The following is a 19,255-nucleotide window of genomic DNA, read 5'->3' as shown; positions in this document are numbered from 1 at the left end:
GTAGAAAAACGGTCAGACGTGTTTATAACGCGCGCAAGCAATCGCTCACGAGCGTGAAGCTCCGTGGGTTTTGTCGCGTTATGAAACACGGCGATCTTCTTGCAACACCGATAAATTATCGTAAATGAGCATAACGCGGGCACCTGTCGCGCCTTAGCCCGGACAAATGTACCATCACGCGACTAGTTTTTCGTCGTGGACGAATTCCACGAGTTTAGGAAATTCTGGACGTAACATACTACCGAAAACGTATACGATCTCTCCCAACGCGAGCTTCTATATATCTCAGTCTTTAGGTACTCCGTTTTCCGGTTACGGATCGCGAGCAGCAGATAAACGGTGTTTGCTTTTTCCAGCGACAAGTCGTGTATGTAATTCATCGACGGTAGAAACCTTCTGCTCGAGTCGACGCGTTTTAAGAACCGTAAAACGTTGGGAACATCTGCACGAGGTATACTCGCTGAAAGCTCCGCTCTCAAAAACACCTTAGCTATAGGTTTCGCATTTAACTCGGAAGTCTGAAAAAAAAAAAACTCAAACTTCTGGGTTATAGGATGTGAGCGACGCTATCCGAAGAACTGATTTATGTGACAACAGCGTACGCTGTGGCCGTGTCTCATCTAACGCGAACGTATGCACGGCTATTCCTATCTTTATATTTGCGTCACTAATTCGTGTTTCGTAGATTCGCATGCTCACGGATATCGTAAAATCGAAGCGCAATTAGACGTAATAGATAGTGGCTAGAGGAGAAACGGCATTTCTTAGCCGGCGTTTTCTCGTCAAGCGATCTCCTCGTCGAGTTCTGGCGTTCACTTGTATAAAACATCAGAGATAAGGAAAACCGCGTAATATACTCGAGTATTTATCAAAATACGTTCGAGTAATCGAGTGCTTAATCATCCTCGGCGGTGTCGATTTCGTTGACTAACCCCTGGCCGAAACAATAACAACGTCGTATCGTAAAAAACAGTGACAGAGTGGTAACTGCAACGATAACGGTATGATCGAATTTTTTCGATAGCGTAATGGTCCAAAGCTAGACTGGAGGTTGGGTTTACGCAGCGTGTTGATTAACTCTGAATCCAAGTAATTGCGCGACACAGGAATGCCATAAAACGACACCGTCCATAATTGAAAGGCTAAATCGAACGATCGTTACGATCCACGCGGTGAGTAAAAAATACCATAAACGTATCCACAATCACGCGTAACAAATAGGAAAAAATATTTTAACTGAATAACGGAGAACAACGAACGTGTATGCGGTTCGTGGTTACCAAGAGTTATCGGTTCTCGTAAAAAATCCATGTCAACGTCCATGATGCATCGAGTATCGGTATTGTGATACTGGAAAATAGTATTAGATCTATTTTAGGAAACAAGAGACTGCATGAACTATAATAAATTCGTTGAACTGATCTAACGATCTAACTAATCACGCGGAACCAATACGCTGTCTAAACAATCGCAAAAATATCACTTCGACGCTAGAAACTTTCCCTGCGATAAAACAGATCCGATTTGACGGGAGAAAAACCCTGGCGAAGTTATCCACTTTCCGGCTCAACGACAAGTCGGTGGATTTAATTTAACCACTTAGCTGCCAGTTGCGCCGCAGGTAGAGTCGATCCCCCGCCGGAATTCCTGTCGAAGACAACGGCTTCGACAACGGCCCAGAACGAACGCTGGAATGCGGGAAATTCGCGGCCCAGAGGCGACCACTGGTAAGTCGTTTCTCCATCGATGCTTAGAAACGAGGGGAAACGTCGCCGCACGGGTTTCCCGCGGCAATATCGTGCGTGTTTATGGAATCGCGATGTCGAGGATGCAACGTGGCTGGCAGCCCCATCGATGCTCTGTGGTTATCGAAATTGTGAATGAAAATTCCTTCGAAGGTATTTCCAGCGAAGCGTTCAGATCGAACGTATATATATTATCGGAGGTGTCTTGAAACGTTCCGGTATGGTGCGCGTACATAGGTACGTACCATATCTTCTACATTTTCACTAATGAAAATTTTTCACTACCCTTGTCGCTTCCCTCGTAAAGAAACTCGCTTTCGTGCTCGTAGCTATCCAATTTTCCTACCGAGCATACTGTCATAACTAGATTCAAACCGGTGTCTATCTCTCCTTTCGTATAACTTGCCCTTAGTTGAGCCAACGAGAATCTAGTTCAGAGATTTAATCGTACGAGTTAAAACCTGGCCCCCAAAAGATTAACGAGCGTGCTCCAAATAACGCGCGTGTACATCTTCAAAGTCCAGATCAGGCCTCGTCAGAACCATCTTCAACGAACCTTCGTATCCGAGATACCACACCGATAATACGAATGGAAGGACGAGGCTCCGCGCGTCCTCGTTTCAAGACGAGGCAAGACGATACGTAACCGCGCGAAAGAGAGTGGCGGATCGATGGATGGGTCGAGGCGAGACACGCGCTAATCGCGAATACCGTTCGGTTTCGAGAGCGACCGGAGTCACAGGATCGGCTAACAATGAGGACGGTACGTTGACGGCCGATAATTAACTGAGAAACCGGGCGAAAGTCGGGAAAGCGCATAACGATTCATCTTACGTGTTCAACAGGTATCCAGATAAATTCCAGCGAGGAGAACCCTCGAGGTATGTTTACTCCGGCAGGCTAGCAGGAAATGTTCGGATGCCTGCTGCGTCGTTGCGTTCTTCGGAGCCGCTTGTACCAGCGTTACGTATCGCGATTGTTATGCTGCTTACGCCGGGATTCCAGCGCCACTGATGTTCCCTTCAAAGAAATTCCCGGATAATAAGGATTATCTTCGAAGATTGTACGTCACTCCGCCGAGCGTACGATGTATTAATTATCGTTCGACCAGGCGCCTGCTCGAGCTCCTTTCTGTAGTTGCCGGATTCGTAGAAATACCTGTCAAAATTGATTATGCCTTCTCGGAGTTTCGCCCAAGTTTTTTAACTTTGACGACAGAATGCACAATTGGCGTTTAAATAAAAAGGAAAAAAATCAAACGACCTATTTTTCGTTAAAATCTAAACGTAGAGCTACTTGTGCATCGGAGTTTAAAGTCCATTAATCTATTGGAAACTTGGTTTCTCAACGAAGATAACAGAATCACGCGACTGCGTGACTTTTTCCAGCTCGTGCGCTCACCTGGCAGGCGCGACGAGATCTGTTACGTCAGGGCACGACGTTCAGGCCGCAGGTCGTGAACCCCGCGAGAGATGACGGAAATAACCGACCTAACTCTCTTAGCACCGCGAAACTAACTCGAGAGATGTACCCGTGATACTATCTTTACTCTTTTTCCCCCACTGGTTGACGAGTCGACGAACACTGTTAAGTCCCATTCACACGAACCCACGGGTAAGGAAAAAATCACTGTCGCGGCTGCGAATTGCTCCAACTGGCTTGGCCGCTCGAGGAAAACCGTTCTCAGCTGGAGTCTCCGATTAGAACAGGATTTACTCGTTCATTTTGCGATGGTCGTTAAAAAACGCTCGACAAGTAGCAAACAAGACAGAAGGAAAATAATTATAGACTCCACTGGTTACAAAATAATCGTCCTTTTCTATAAATACTCTCGCAATATTGGCATATCAATCTCTGTTGAGAAGAGAATCTACTCTCGAACGCGAATAAATGCAGAAAGTATTGCTACGATGAGATTTAACTTTCACCCAAGTATGCAACTTAGTAGCCAGCGCCTATCTTTTCTCTACTTTTCCTATTTACAACGAGGGTTTGGCTAGCGAGCCTAATATCAAAAGCATAGTTAAAGCTAATAGTCGAGTCACTCGAGCAGTTGGCCATCTGTCACCCCTTGAGAGGCGGTATCGGCCAGCTGGGCTGCTTCTGGATGTCGGTCATTGGGGCCGGTGTGAGCAACGCTTTTCGACGTTTGTCTCGTCTATGTTTATGCCATGTCGTCTTCTGGCGTCGAACCGGATTTATCCGGCGCTCTCGGTGCACCGGCTACTATACTCGTGACACCTTACTCGACTTGACAGAGTGACTTTTCCGAAGATAAATATAGCGGCCGCTCTCGGTACACTCACGCCGTTCGGCAGTCGATGCCAGGCTACGCGAAAGGACGACAGCATTGGCCAGGGTGAAGGGGAATTCTGGATCCTGGATAGGTGGGACCATTTAACAGATTTATTATAGCTTCGATATCTTTGTACCTTATTCGTACATCTTACGTAAAATGGCCTGCAACATTGCAAATTTTTAAAAGGTTCGGTAGCTGATACGATAGCAACTGTCAAGACATTATATTTGTTCTCGTTATTTGTCCACGTTGATAATACGTACAATATACGTACGTACGTACGTACGTGGAAAGACAATGAAAACGGCTAATCGAGTCGATACGAGTCGAACGGCGTGGAATTTCTATTTTTGGATTATGAGATTAAATCTACAGACACGATCTGTATCTACGAAAATCGCTGGATCTCCCTTTTATCTCGTTTAATTAAGAAACATTAATCGCCGTCTGATTTAACGCGCGAGCAGTTGCGAGCTTGAAACAGTCTCTCTCTCCAGCCTCTCTTATCTCTTTATCCACCGTCTGAGCGCAGCTGCATTCCTGCACGGTGACACAGAATTTCTCAGCGCATTCCGGCCGCGCGGAATCGCGGCCCTTTCTCGTGGCGGAGAACGCGAGCTTGCTCACGCTGTGGCTATTTTTCGCGCGCTCGCAGCCTGTGCATTCTGTCCCGAGCCGCCTCGATTCGAACACACAGATCGATCGAAACAATATTGAAATCGAGCGCTGGCGTAAAAACATTAAAGCCGATAGAGAAAAGGAAAAATACCAAATAAGAAGAGAAAAGGAGATAAGGAGGAAACTGTGTATAATTCACGACCACCCGTAGGACACGTCGAGGCTACCACAGATTCGATACGATGCACCGTGACGCCGTGGCCATTTTTTAGCGGTCCACTCTCCGAATGGCGCGAAATTGCTAATTAATCCCGTCGACTTTGTTGCATCCAGAAAGAATCGATTTTGCTGTGTAACGCAGCAATTTCAGGCCGCATTAAACGTGCCTTGTGTGTGAATGATGCAGAATGTTGATTAAACCGAGTTGCTGTCTCACTGCTTTCGCGACAAGCTACGACACCCACCCTGGCCACGTTGGTTCGCCTACTAAAGCGCGTAACTCTTGGCGATAATACTTTCAGCCCACAAGGTTTCCCTCCGACTTCCGTCTCGGTACGGCGATCGAATTCTTCGACGATTAAAAGTTTTTGATCGAAACGAAACGTGTGCTACAAAGCTGAAAAAGCAACCAGACGCTGTCTGTCAGCGTTGATCCACGCGATAACACGGTCAAAGTGGCGTTTGGTCGATATCATACCGTGTGATTATGCGTTTTAAATCGTTTCTCTGCTTTCAGTTTTGGACTACCTTCTGTCAATCTTGCGCGAAAACATTTTTGCTAAGGCTGAACGCCACGATCGAAAGATAAAGTTAGACGTTGCTTGGGACAAGAACGTCCAGCGTGCCAAAAAGAACGCAGCTCGTAATGCCGCGGTAATAAGGCGCTTAGTCGACGCGCGTTGCCTCGAATTTGACGTATTTTTATCGATACACGTTGAATCGTGACGTTGAACAAATGTGATGGGCGCATTCAATATTTATCGAAGGGCTTACCATCCGGATATTTTTTGCGTTTCATTATCACGGAAATCATATCGCTGTAGTGACCGGGATGTTACCTAGCGATAAGAATGTTCATGCAGCTTGCTGTTCCCCTTGAACCGTTAGTTGCTCGTCGCGTTCGTACCTTGCGACTTCACGAGCCGCGCAACAACCTTGGCAGCTACCAAAAATTTGCATCTCTTCGTACGCTCCCCGCGTTCCCTCCGATAAGTCGACATATAGCCGCGTAAAACGAATCAACGCTGCTCGTAGGCCAATAAACAATCTAGTACTTGTCTGTGCCAGGCACCAACCAACAATCCAAGAACGATCGAGCGCAATCTACTCGAAATTTCGCTCGACGCGTGTACGAGTATAATTTCACGTGGAATTTTCGTGATCATTGCGGGCGAATGTCGTAATTCGCAGAAAGATACGTCAATAGTATCGTCAATGGACGACGCGCGGCTGTGTAATCGGAAGCATCCGCCCACAGTAAAATCTGACGTGCATCAAAGTATGGTAGCCGTCGCCGATAATAATTTTCACGGGCGGATCTGTAGCCGAACGTAATGCGTTGACGTATTTGCATCCGTGACGATCGGTGTCGTCACAAAATACGTCGCAACGATCGCGACATAAATGAGACGAGATGGTGTGCGTGTGAAACGAAACGCATATACGCGATCGCGGCCACCGGCATAGCTGCAGTTCGTTCGCCTACGAGTGGTCGTATCACACGCTCGTAAACATTTATAGAGCTGGTTGGTTTCTCTTCTCCTTCTCCTTCGATTCTCCGTTTATTTTCTACGCTGGACGCTCTCATTGTCGCGCAAAACGGCTACTTTGTGAGCGCACGTTGAACGTTCACGGGGGCGAAGACCGATCGCCGTTATCATTCGCTCGTTCGCGGTGAACTTAATTTCTGTTCCCATTTGTCGTTACGTCGCGAGACCTTCGACAGTCACTCCTCCGCCCGGGGGGGAAATAATTCCTTGACGCGTATCGAATCACCTGAGAATTATGAGTCGAATAAAAGGGAAAGAATAAAGTCGTTTATGACCACCGCGATAATGACGCCGTTCATTGTGACGTAGGCTTCCAGTTGAAATGTCGCGTGTATATTTAATTCCGAGGATGTACCACGAAGTCAGTCTTTTTCCTCCCGCTACGATCGCGGAAACAATTTTTGGCAAATCCGGCTGCCGGTTAAGACAAAGACTCTTGCCTGTGTCGCGGTAATTTGTCGCAGTGTTGGAAACTTCTCTATACTTTGTAAATCGGACACTGGGTAGTCGCCAACTCTTCTCCCGGTGTATCGTAATTACAGAGTTTTGAACCACTTTCGCGACAAAACGTCGAGCGGAGCAACGAGCTCTTTCTCTCTTCGCGTTTAGTCTTTGCGAACAAGCGAATTTACGGTGACTCGTGTCGTTCATGACAATTTACATAGTGTAGGACAAAGTGTACGATGTGACGAGAATCGAGGTGTCGTCCTCGAAGAAAGATCAACGATCAACGTCAAAAGGACTCGCGGTATCCACGACCCTGAAACGATGTCCTGCAGAAAACAACATAGCGTAACTTCGCATTTCTTAAGGATAACCAGAAGACTGATCTCGGTAAGCGAGCATTTTTCAAAATTCTATGCGAGAGAATGAAATTTTAAGAAGCTTCCTGTATAAAATCCGGAGATCCTTTCTAGAATTTTCGGCGGCACCTCAACCGATTTATCCAACGACCCAACTTCGAAACGGACAATTGATTCATTTTTATTGCCCTCTTCGAACATTTCCTCTGTTTGTTCGCGTTCCTTGGCATGACATAGCGAAGGAACGCAGATATACATACGTCCATATATGTATCCTCTTTCTCGACCGTTGGCAATTGGCCGAGTTACTAATGTACATCGGCAAACGAATGACGCGTGTCTTTTCTTCGCGTGATGCTGCGCCAATGACGCAACACTCGCATATAATCCTAACATGCGAAACAATGAGAAAGATTCAGGCTGTGCAGTCTAAACAATCCGCCTGCAACTTTGTATTTAATCCGCTCTGTTTAACTGTTTTTTCACAGCAATAGAAAGCCCGTTCAATATCTTGAAGGTAACATCGTGAAATTCATAGTTCAACTTTTCTACTGCGACGATAGTTAGTAGATTAGAAGATAGGTTTTGCGTTAGTGCAGCAATGTTGATACGAAGGGACGTCGAACTGAATTAGCCGGTTTACTTTATCACGAGCCATCGGATTAACCTTCAACTGGTGCAAATGAAGTTAATTCGATCGTGCGTAGCACGTGATTGTACTGAAATCTAAAGCGTCGATACGATGATAAACAATAAAACACGACAAGCAAAACATCACTGCCGTTAATCTCGGAGATACGATATTTCTTGAAAGTTCGATAAAACAACAGGGTAACGGAAACACATGAAATGTATATATTTTGCCTATTGCCCTGCTGTACTCTAGAATTACGGTTAAGTCAAACCCACGTTGTTTGCTATCGGTCACAAAATCTAAGTGTCTTACTATCTTTACTACTTACTTACTTTATTCCGGTAACCTTTATCTATTTAACCAACGCATTATCAGCAAACAAATATCGTTGATAATCGCTGTTAGTTATTCGTGGAATCGTCGTGTGGCTCCGGTGGATTTAACGCTTAATCGATTCTCGAGGATATACGTGGCGCCCAAAGTCGTTTGTGAGCAACTCCGAAACCGGTAACACACGGACGGTCTCTTCCTCTTTTGTCATTGGCACACGGCCCGATGCGTGATATACAACGTAGCCGAATAAATCAGCCGCGTGTCGTTTCTTCACGTGACGAGCTGCCACGTGACGTCACGGCTAACGTAGGCAAGTATATTCTGACGAGCAATGGTAATCGGCAGCAAGTCTCGCAAATATAGACACACCAGATCCATTCTCGAATTTCGGTCCCGTGACGCAGCGACGCGACGTTACACGAGCCAGACGTTACGTTGATCGATTCGCAGCTTTTACGATTACCCTGCCATTTCACGTATTCCCTCCATTTAACCTTCCGCGGACGCGTTGTTTTTCCGATCGAAGGGAACGCGACACAAGCGATGATCATCTCAACGATGACCACCAGCCGCGGATTTTATTAGGCGCCGCTTAATTTCCCATGATAATCGCCGATCGTACAGCTATCCGGCTGACAATTACGACGATCTTGGTCTTCCAAGGCCAACGAGATGACGGTTATTAAGAATATGCGTTGACAGCGCTTCTAATTGCTGGAAATCGTCGTCTATCTGTGCGAACAATATAATTACCGATGTTTATTAGGCATTTTGAATACGTAAGTGCTTTAAGAAAATACGTATAATTATACGAGATCGTAGTCGAGATCTTCGTCCGAACTCTTTTTTATGATATCAAAGAATGGCGCCGCCCAGTAAAGAAAAGTGATAATAATAATGTAGTTTTGCGAGAAGGGAGTCGTTCGATGAATTATTGCGTCTTTGAAGAGTGGTCATTCGACTCATCGTTGCGTCGTCAACGTAAACTACGGCTCGCGCGATATCGTTGATCGATCGACGATTACGCCGAACACAGCAATACGCCGTTAATCGTCCCAGCGATCGAGAAAAACACTAACAGCAATGTTACACAAGGAAGACTCTTAATCGCGAAATTAAGATGTTAGATTATGTAACGGCACGCGAAAAAACCTCGGTGCGTCTTGGTTGCGTCTATCGCATGATTGATACAAATCTGACACTCTTGACGAATAAAATTATTCGTAGAATTCGGTCGATGCAGGTCGGTTATTTAAATCGCTCGAAATTTAAGTTTTTAATTTAAGTGTCCAATGAACGTTACGACAGTATGCTACAAACAAATTCAAACAGAGATACCATATAGTAGTAGGTTTTACGTAGGTTCATTGTGTTGAATGGCATTATTCAACTCGTCATTTACGTAAACATCGTAGACAATTATTTACCAGACGTCATTCAAAGTAAGTACACAGTTTCCAGCGGGTTACGTCGTTGATGGAACGCTCGGAATTGTTTCACTTTCATTCGGTCCGATTACGTCCACGGTCGAGGCTACACGTGTGCGCGTTCATTTGGAAATTAACAAAAAGTCGCGACGTCTCGCAGGTGTGAATGCGCGCAGCTGTGTTTTCAGGTGGATTTGCTAGCCACTCGTAACACCAACGCGCAAGAACGTTTTATCATTCGCGAATTGCTTGGCGATTAGACTTATTTTCTTAAATCTATACCCTGATAGCATCGATCTCGAAGCAAAGAATTCGAGCTTGTTTTGCAAATCATGTAAAACGTACTCGGACACGCGATTACTATCGTAATTATACATCGAGTATATTACGAACGATCATTCACGGCGCATGAAGGATATACGCAGCTCGAAAATTATGTAACTGTAATTGTACGAAACGTGAACAGATACGCATTCGCGGTTCTTGAATTAGGTACCTACCGGCTGGTTTGCAGATCTTTTTAGAAATTAGGTCAAGCTTGATCGAATATACTTTGAGAAATTTTGTGTCGTCCATCAGCACAAATTTTTGCTACAGAATAACGTGTTGCGAGATCGTTAAAATTCAATTGGTTGGAAATTTTCTGTGCCTCCCTGCTTCGTACACGAGGACAAAATTTTCGAATCTATCGTGAAATAATAGCAAATATCAGTCGTAACGTCGTTCCACATTTTCCGCTCACCTCTCCTCGTGAAAAGGATGCATAATTCATCCAGGATCGCGATGTGGCCCGCTAAATTCATAGTAAGAGTATGCGTAGGCGGTATAAAGACGATTCGTAAGTTTACTCGAGGTTACCAAACGTTTGCGCCAAGCAAACGTCGTGAATAGGCGCCGGAAAGCTTTCTCCATCCCCTCGACGTTCAAACATCTACCCCCGCGCGTCCACTGCACGTGTGTCCGCTCCTACTTGCGAGCATTAAGCGTACGATACGCGTGCATGGTGCGCGTAATTTATGCTAGATATTGCCGTAAAGCGGAGAACACGAGCCGTTCCCATACGATATCGGAAAACAAGCGAAAGAACGAACATTTGTTTCCTGAATTATCGAACTAGCTCGCCCATGAATTTCCACTTCCGTGTTGCGTTCGTTACGTGTCGCACACCAACTAGCTTAGCGAAAGCTTCTTGATAACTGTTCGTCGGTTAATTCCTAATTACAAACTGCTGTAAAATTATAGATAACGCTCGTTGTATTTATCGTTGTATGGCTGTTATTATACCGTGTCATCGGATCGGCAAAGGGCATCACAACGAGCACGTCTTTATTTTCACGATCGACTCGTGTGACTGACACGAGAAAGGCAGAAACAGAAGTAGAAACGACACGGTCTATTTTCATCGCGAACGTAACGAGACAGGACGTGCAGGAGCGCCGAGAAAAGACACGATCGCGACTCGTCGCTCGAAGAGGAAAATCGGTTCCAAAAATAATCCACGGTGAACCGGTCGAGACTGTGTAAATTCCAGGACAGAGGAAAAGAGACGGGGCGTTAGGGGTGTTTGAAAAGGTTGCACGCGCTGTTTGTCTATTTTTCAGCGATTCGACTTTATTATACGGGACGTCCACGTGGTTACACACGATCACGGACACTCGAGAATAACAAAGCGGTCCGCTTTTGTTCTATTTCCAATGGCTTCCATTTGACGAACTAAATATAGTCAGCGCGCCACCGTTTTTCGTGCATCTGGATTAATTTACATCGTTGTTGCCGCTTTTAATAGAGGCCCTGTGTTTCGTCCGTCTTCCGCGACCATCTTCTCGTCGTAGGATAATTAAGGAACAATTCCACGCTGCCAAGTGACTTGTCCACCCGCCTAAATTTAACCGAAACTGTCGATACGCTCGGTGTTTTCCTCGTGGCGTTTTTAAATGGGACACGAATCGAGGATAAGCGGCAAATGTTAAATCGTCTTGCTCGAGAAATCAGAATGGCTTGTCCGTTACGTGGAACGTTAGATATATCTATACAATAATGGCTGTGCCGCGTCAATAAGTTTACCAGGCTTGGAATAATAAAATCAGAAACGAACCCCTATCGTGAAATTTCACGCAGACCACTTTGCAGACCTGCAGAGAAAGATTCGATCGTATTAGTATTTTGCATAGGCACGGTTCACGAGGCGAGACAAGGTAGTCTCGAGGCGACCATTGTCTCGACCTGTCGTATATCACGTTGCTCCTAAATACTGACCAATCCCTTCTATCGACGTTTGCGAGAGAATTCCGCGGCTCGAATCGTTGGAGCGTACTATGCGATCGACGGCGAAAAAGCTTTGGTATCTCGGGCCATGGCAAAGGCTCGCGATACACGCGCTCCTCGAGTGTCCGTTATCCGACGGCCATTTAGTCGGCTGGCAATAGGAGGCCCGCGCGTTTCGCATCGAAATAAATTTATAGGGGGCGTGCGCTAGAGAGAGCGAACAACTTCCAGGAACGAAAGGTCGATCGATCGTGGCAAGTGAACTTCCGTGATACTATCGACGTGTATTTATACGTGGGCGCGTTCGACGTGGACTCACCCTTGGATTACGATAACGCGTTATCAGCTTGGTGAGTGCAGAAGGGCGAGCGGGAAAGACAAAGGGAGAAAGAGCAAAAGATAGAAGGGCGAGCACAATGGCCGTGTGATTAATTACTTTGAAAAGTAGTAGAAAGCTAGAAATGATGGATGCTTGCCATGGTGAATGTATTAACCGCGAAACACAAACGAGTGCCAACGGATTATTCCTTGCGACTTTCTTCCGGAATCCAATAACGGTCGTTACACAAAGCAACGAACAATCGTCGGCGGCCGCTTATAGGGGAAACAGAGGTGTGAACGATCTTTGTTCCATCGGTGACGAGGCGTTTCAACGAGACGAACGTTGCCGGAGAAGCTAAATTCCTCACGTACTTTCCGACGATTCGCCGCTCTTCCCGTTTTCCACGCTCGTTACTTTTTCCGACGTCACTGGATGCACATAGCTAATATTCGACCGAATAACAGGTTTCTCTCGACACAAAGCCAGTTTTCGCATCGAAAGGAACGCACTCGCACTCCTTATATCAAACGATCCAAGGTCTCTAATGAGAAATCGCAATCTCCGTGATGGTTTCAATGCGATAATTCGCGTGCCATTAATCGATTCATCGCGTAATTTCGCGAGCATCGAAGAACGCCACGCACGCGGATATCAATTTTAAAGTGTATCAATTTATTGGCAATCAGGATTCCCTCGAAGGAAATTAAACGCTCGATTAGAAACCCGAGTATATCGCGATTTCCGGCTATTCGACGCTTCGACGGCCAGCCGCCGAATGGAAGTTTACGCGAACAAAGCGAAAGACGCGCGCAACGTCATAGTTCAAAGGTCAGACTCGTTGTCGGACGGTGTCTAACGGTGTCGTCGAAATTACAGAGATTTTGCCAGGTACCAGGCGGTTTTACCCGATAACCTCTCCAATCCTGATGAGTAGGTTTGCCGACTTGACGTCGCACACTGGCCAGACTAATGGAAAATGTTACGTGGAAATCCGATATTACGTTTTGACAGGCTTCCAGCGTGGTTGCCGTGGATTACGAACAGAAACATTTGGCGATATCGTCCATTCGCGCGTGTAAGCGTGGCAATTGCGCGTCCGTGTGAGTGTGTCCGCGTATGCATATACGAGACTCAAGCGACAAGGTACGGCGCGACGCGAATCTCTATGATCGTGAAAAAGTAAGCGACGTTATCGAGCAACGGCGAATTTCGTTTCGGAGTAGCACGGCATCCTTATCAATCCGTAGCGACGTCGCCGGCATAAATATTTCCTTCCGGATGTCACGAGTATCGCGTTTCGAAGTGTCCGCTGATTTCTGAGAACGTTCCAAAGGGAAAATCAGTAGCGGGAAATTATCGCGAACCGCGCGGACGTTTTCCGCAACGTTGGCGAGCAACGTTGACCGACGGTGAGCGCATAGTCCCGCTATTTGTGGAGAATGTTAACGAAACTGATAACGATTGCCGATAAAACGGCACGTGGTTTTATCGTTCCGAAAAAAAAACGCTCACGATCGTGCGAGTATTTAAATTTGGTCGGACTTAATCGGTCGGCAGCGAACCAAAAGCGAGCCTGTCTTTAGACGCCGCGAAGACACATTGTAGCTTTTTTACGTTAGAGGCTGGCGATAAACGGCTATGTTGGCATTCGCGTGATCGTGGACAAATCGGCCCACGAATTGTACATACGGTACAAGTGACTGCCTCGTGACACCGTCGATAACGAATTAAACAAACAAATCGAGAGTTGCGTCATTTGATATTTAAATTTATTATTGTCTTCGACGTTCTCCACTCTCGCTCGTTGCGAGGAAGATCGAAGTGAAAATGTGCTTCGATTAAATGTATGTGCAAACGTACACCTCCAATAGCAGCTTTTTTCCGTGACGTTACAAAGGCATTTGCGTCAAGTTAATGAAACTCTTCGAAGTCATTCTCGCGTAGGACGAATTCCGTCGATCGAATCTCGTCGTTACGGAAACACAAGAGGAACGCCATTTCTTCGGACTCGATCACTGTTTCGCTTACGGACTTTCCGGGGGCATTGTTTACGATTGTCGTTATTCGCCTTTCTCGCCCGTACCGGCTCGCATGCACGTCCTGTGCGTGTGCATAATACAGACCGCACTTTATGGCATAATATAACGTTAGAAGCGAGTTGAATTTCTACTGGTATGCGAAGCATCTGCCGTTGTTGCGAGAATGGCGCGGACAGCTTTCCTTTTTTTCATATGTTTGCCCGTGTGTTATTTCGACCATTACCCGCGATTCTGTTGTACAAGCAAATCGATGTGAAAACAAGCGAGCAACTGCCGAGCATGGATATCAATACCGATTGTTATTTAAACTTCGCGTGGGCAAAAATAACTGCAGATGAACTGATAAATACGAAAAGCAGATGAACAAATATTGCGAAACGAGCGAGGAAATCGACTCGCTTGGTGTGCGTCTTGTTATTTTTGAGAAACGTCGTGTGCAAAAGAATCATTGGATCGTCAACTGCGAGGCAAAGTACTTGTTACTCCACACCAACGTGCAATGCGATACACACCTCGATGGCTACTTAACGAATTAATCGAAGTGTTGCTCGAACTTTGCAACTGCCGAAGTGTGCCACGCGTAAGGAAAATATCGCGATTCACCTTCGATTTTAAGATACGTGCGTGATCTTGGATGGAAACGTGTGAACGAGATCACAGATAAGATGCATCGACGCTGGAAGTGCGTCACCAGAGATACCCTAGCATGGTCAGTCAAGGATTGTTTTCATTTAGCGATCGTTTATTTACCGGCAATCTCACCTGCAATCTCCGCTGGCCGGCCATCGAACACGTAATATTTTCATTCGCGCAATTCGACGAAACAGTGTCGCTGCGTAATCTTGTTTTCGTTCGTGGCGAAACTTCTTGAGCCGAAACTCGGTTCAGCATCGACAACGCATCGTCGATTCGCTCGTTAACCGAGAGATAAGAAGCTAGAAGAAACGAACGAAGCGAACTTGCCTTCGATTTCTCCTTAATCGAGGCATTTATTTCGCCAACGTAAAAAAATATTTACGCCGCCGCAAAGATTTTTACCATATTTTTTGTACAACGGTCGTTATCCTTTGCTCGCATACTGGCCACTTGGTTTCGTTGCACGAACGATCTCGGCTTCTCCGACGCGCGATACCTGACAAAAATAAATTTCAATATATTTCTCGTCGATCGACGGCCTTCGAAGAACTGCCATCGATGTAGTTTCGGTGAAGCGAAGAAGGAAGCGCCAAATTTCATCGGGATTCGAGCGGAGGGCCGTTTAGGTACTTGGTGCATTGTGTTGACGAGCGCTGTTTACCAGTTGCGCACCAGTGCCTCGTTGATACGAGAAGAAAACCGGTCACAGAACTGTCCTTCGAAAAAGAGAATCTCCCCGAGAAACGTTTGCGAAATGCCGCTGTGTACTTTTAATTAGCAGCTGGCTGAATCGCGGCAATTAATGGGCCAATTTTCGCGCGATCACGCCGCGATTACTTCGAACAACTCGTGGCTACGTTCGAGGTTCGAGGCTTCTGCTGAATTCTATTTGATTCTACGGTTCTTTCGGCTACCTTGGTTTTATCTGGTTTCAAGCACTTTCGATGTTTGCGAAATAATTAGAAGGAAAAAAGTGCAATGCTATTATAACAAGGCCACCGTGATTTTTTGCTTACGATAGAAACGTATGCTGCGCAATAAATGAATGACCCACAGTAAAAACGATTACGGCTCGTGCAAACAACTTGGTGTTAAAAGCAAAGCTTTTAAAAACACGCCGCTTCTCTTTATAATTAAAAAGGAATATGGTATTCGTAAGGCCCACGCACCTCTCGACGAATCGCGCGTTATTATGCGCGAACCACCTTGAGCAGACAGTGCGGCAAAGCCAATGTCCTTATTGTCGGTGTTATTACGTAGAATCGTATTTTTCAGAGGTCGTGCCGATCCGCCGATTTTGCTTGGATACCGATGTTTCTCGCGGCGACGCATCGTCGCGGCGCGAATAAAAACCGCACGCTCGTTTCACGCACCTTTCTCAATCAGCCTCGTTAAAAATACATTTTTTTTCTCATCGCGTGGCCTTGTTTACAAATCCATCGCGCCGGGCCGGAGCCGAAACTCGCGATTCGCCGCTCCGCGCAATCAGCCGGTAATAAAACGAATCAACCTCGTTAAAACGAACGAACCCCGTGTTCTTCGCCCTCTTCGTCGTCGCTTCCCCGTTCGTACAGTTTTCGTTCTTCCTGTAACTCTCTTAATCGTTGTTTCGTTTAAGCTCGTTCAAGATAAGTCTACCGATCGTTATCGAGACAAATTTCGAGAATGGCCTTTTCCGACAAGGGAGATACTTCTTCTTGCATCGATTACCCGAGGTCATCGATGACATGGGCAAATGCCGATCCGTCGTTTGGTCATCCACTTATCGTAGTTACCTTGGGGCGTTTCGTTCGCAAATTTTCCTCGCTCGTGACGTTGAATTCGAGCAACACGAGCGAGTATACACGGGCGTGCCTCTATCTCAGGATGATTGACGAAAAAGATCGACCGTCTCGTTGAGAGAGCAAATATTTTTCAGCTGGTCGTGCATACGCTCACGTCAGTTACGTCATAGGAATCCGCGAACGCGAACGCACGTCGTAAATGCGATCTGCGAATGTAAACACGTGTTCCTATTTTTCCTTTAACTAATCTACGCTATTAATATTTGTGTGCCAAGCGACTTCATTTATAACCGTCTTTTATGGCCTCCTTTACGAGCAACACCCTCGCCAGCGTAACGCACATCCATCCGCCCAAATTCGTGCCTCTACGTCCCGTACGAAAATCGTCCTGTAATTTCTCTTCTTCTTTTGCGAATCGATCGGTGAAAGATTGCACCGTGTTGGACGCGTCGCAAACTTGTTGGATTAAATCGTCGGACTCTTTTCTCTTTTTTGTACATTCTACACACATGTAACCATCAAATTCGATCAGTAACTTCCTAGCGAAACTTGCAAAGTCATTGAACGCTACTCGAGGAAAGTAGGTCAAATTATATCCAAAGAGTTAGAGGATCGAACGCCGGATTAAGAATTCTCCGAACTCGAGATCGTTACAGTTTCATCTTCTACGCTCGTTAATCGGACTCGCACGAGAGGCGACAATCGGCGAGGTTCGCGATCAGTCGATCTTCGATACCCTTTGACACTGATTCTCTCAAACTTTTCCAAAGCGTTGCTTAGCTTCCGAGTTTGACTGTTTACGAGAGGGAAAAAAAGACGATTACGACAAGCGGCAGGGTGATAACGGGCTACGGCTTGCCTCAGACGTGTAACGGATCGTGCTTCGATCGTTAATCAGTCGCGCTTCGCAGGTGGTTCGATCCCGTATTAATCCGCGTGACGTAGCCGAGCGCTATTGTGTCGCGTTCTGCCGATTTGGCGGCTCATTATTATCGACGAAGCGCGCTCACGATGACGCACGTCGCTGCACGTGCAGTAACGTTGATTCGACTGCAAGTCCTCGAGTGGAATATTGTTCGAAAAGAAAAAATATTTTCATTTCGCGGCTACGACGTTGCACATCGAGTACGCGCGAATTTAAACCTCTCGAATACCGTGGACGCGTTGTCATTATCGGACCAAACAAACATACACGACGTATCGTTTTATCGTGGAAGATTAGTCAGTGCCGCAATACTACGTTCGAGGTTTGTTTGGGAAAACTTGGATCACGAACAGGAATTTGTCTGGAGAAAGTGTTGCTGACGAACAAAGTCATGGTGAAGCAAATATTTCCGATTGGATCCTGTGGAACCGTCCGAATAACATGGTTGCAGATGTGCTTTTGTCAGAAGGTAATTCGAACTCCAACTCGATCTCCGACGATTTTGACTATCGAGCGAGACAGTCTTTCCAGTGACACGGATCGATTGCTTTGGATCCTTGGTACATCCAAATGGTTCGTAGGAGTAACTGTTTTCTTACTTTTGCTTCCCAATTCGCGCACAGAGTTCACAGCTCGATCGTGACGTTTCGTGCGACGACGGGCAACTTGGGGGAAAATTACACGTTCCTTTGTTCGCGTTAAAACAATTCGCTCTCTTGCGCATTCAAAGCGTGAGCTACACGGAATCGACGAAACTCGGAAAATGTGGGTTTTCATCGAGTTAGCAAACGACGTTCTGTCGGCGAATACAAATCAGGTCATCCCCTGCGCGGTGGCACACCCACACGACCTCCCCTCCCTGTGTACCTGTCCGTTTCTGTCCACGGACCGTAGGACGGGGCGCCGGGACGGAAGTCGGCCCAAAGAATAGACGGCCACCTACGATCGATCAAAGATTCCACCGTTGTACCAATAAGTTACCGTGTTGACACGCTGCGTTAACCTCTGCGCCTTCGGAAATGCGGCCTTGAATATTGCTTCGAACAAGTACATTTTTATCGCTCCTTTTTTGTTTTAAAAGTTAGCAATACCGAAAGTTTGATTTTACACGTGATAAATTTGGTTACATTCGGAGAGGCAAGAATTTTTCTTTCTCGAAGTTTGCAAATGCTTTCGAGGGAAACGTGTCGAGCAAAGAAATGGGACATCTCGTTTCCTGGTTTGATCGTGTAAACAAGGTATGCGGCAAGTGTAACTATTCGACTGCTACGTGCATAAGCATATATAAAACCAGTTTTTCATTAATCATCGACAAGAAGGTCAAGACACTCGTGTTCCAATGACCATCGATCATTAGGCACGTGATTCGAAATTAGTTCTAGAATCGTCTGATTAGAAAGCCATTTACATTTTCTCATAATTACTGTCTCTCAAATAATAGAGACACATTCGCTAATCATAATCATTCACCGCTCCCTCGGGAAAGAGATACACGGTCCGTGAAAGGAAACTAAGATATTATTCGTAACCTGTCCGCTGGAACTTGAAAAGGAAAAGCGGCGAGGCTGCAGCTGAACGGATACAAGCTTCATTTTCTAATTACCCTTAATCCGATCACGTTAATCATCCACGCGGCCATTAACTGTCAGGTAGAAA

General features: G+C 46.0%; 1 protein-coding gene across 7 annotated transcripts in view; it reads left to right on the top strand.

The window, feature by feature from the left end:
- The window catches only part of LOC117204525 (3-phosphoinositide-dependent protein kinase 1), a 407,721-nt gene that overhangs the window by 367,793 nt on the left and 20,673 nt on the right, over window positions 1-19,255 (top strand). The window contains exon 1 of one of the 7 annotated variants that reach the window (XM_033442023.1): window positions 6,577-7,265. The exons of 5 other annotated variants lie outside the window; for them this stretch is intronic. In XM_033442023.1, the coding sequence (XP_033297914.1) occupies window positions 7,200-7,265 (66 nt within the window). In that variant the 5' untranslated portion in view covers window positions 6,577-7,199. Of the gene's footprint in view, window positions 1-6,576; window positions 7,266-17,975; window positions 18,069-19,255 lie in introns of those variants that run through there. One more of the 7 variants, XM_033442021.1, reaches the window with a different exon arrangement.

The sequence above is a fragment of the Bombus bifarius genome, unplaced genomic scaffold (genome assembly GCF_011952205.1).
Source record: "Bombus bifarius isolate JDL3187 unplaced genomic scaffold, Bbif_JDL3187 scf7180000007978, whole genome shotgun sequence".
NCBI lineage: Eukaryota > Metazoa > Arthropoda > Insecta > Hymenoptera > Apidae > Bombus > Bombus bifarius.
Note: the sequence above shows the minus strand (reverse complement) of the source record. Positions and strands in the feature narration are given on the sequence as shown.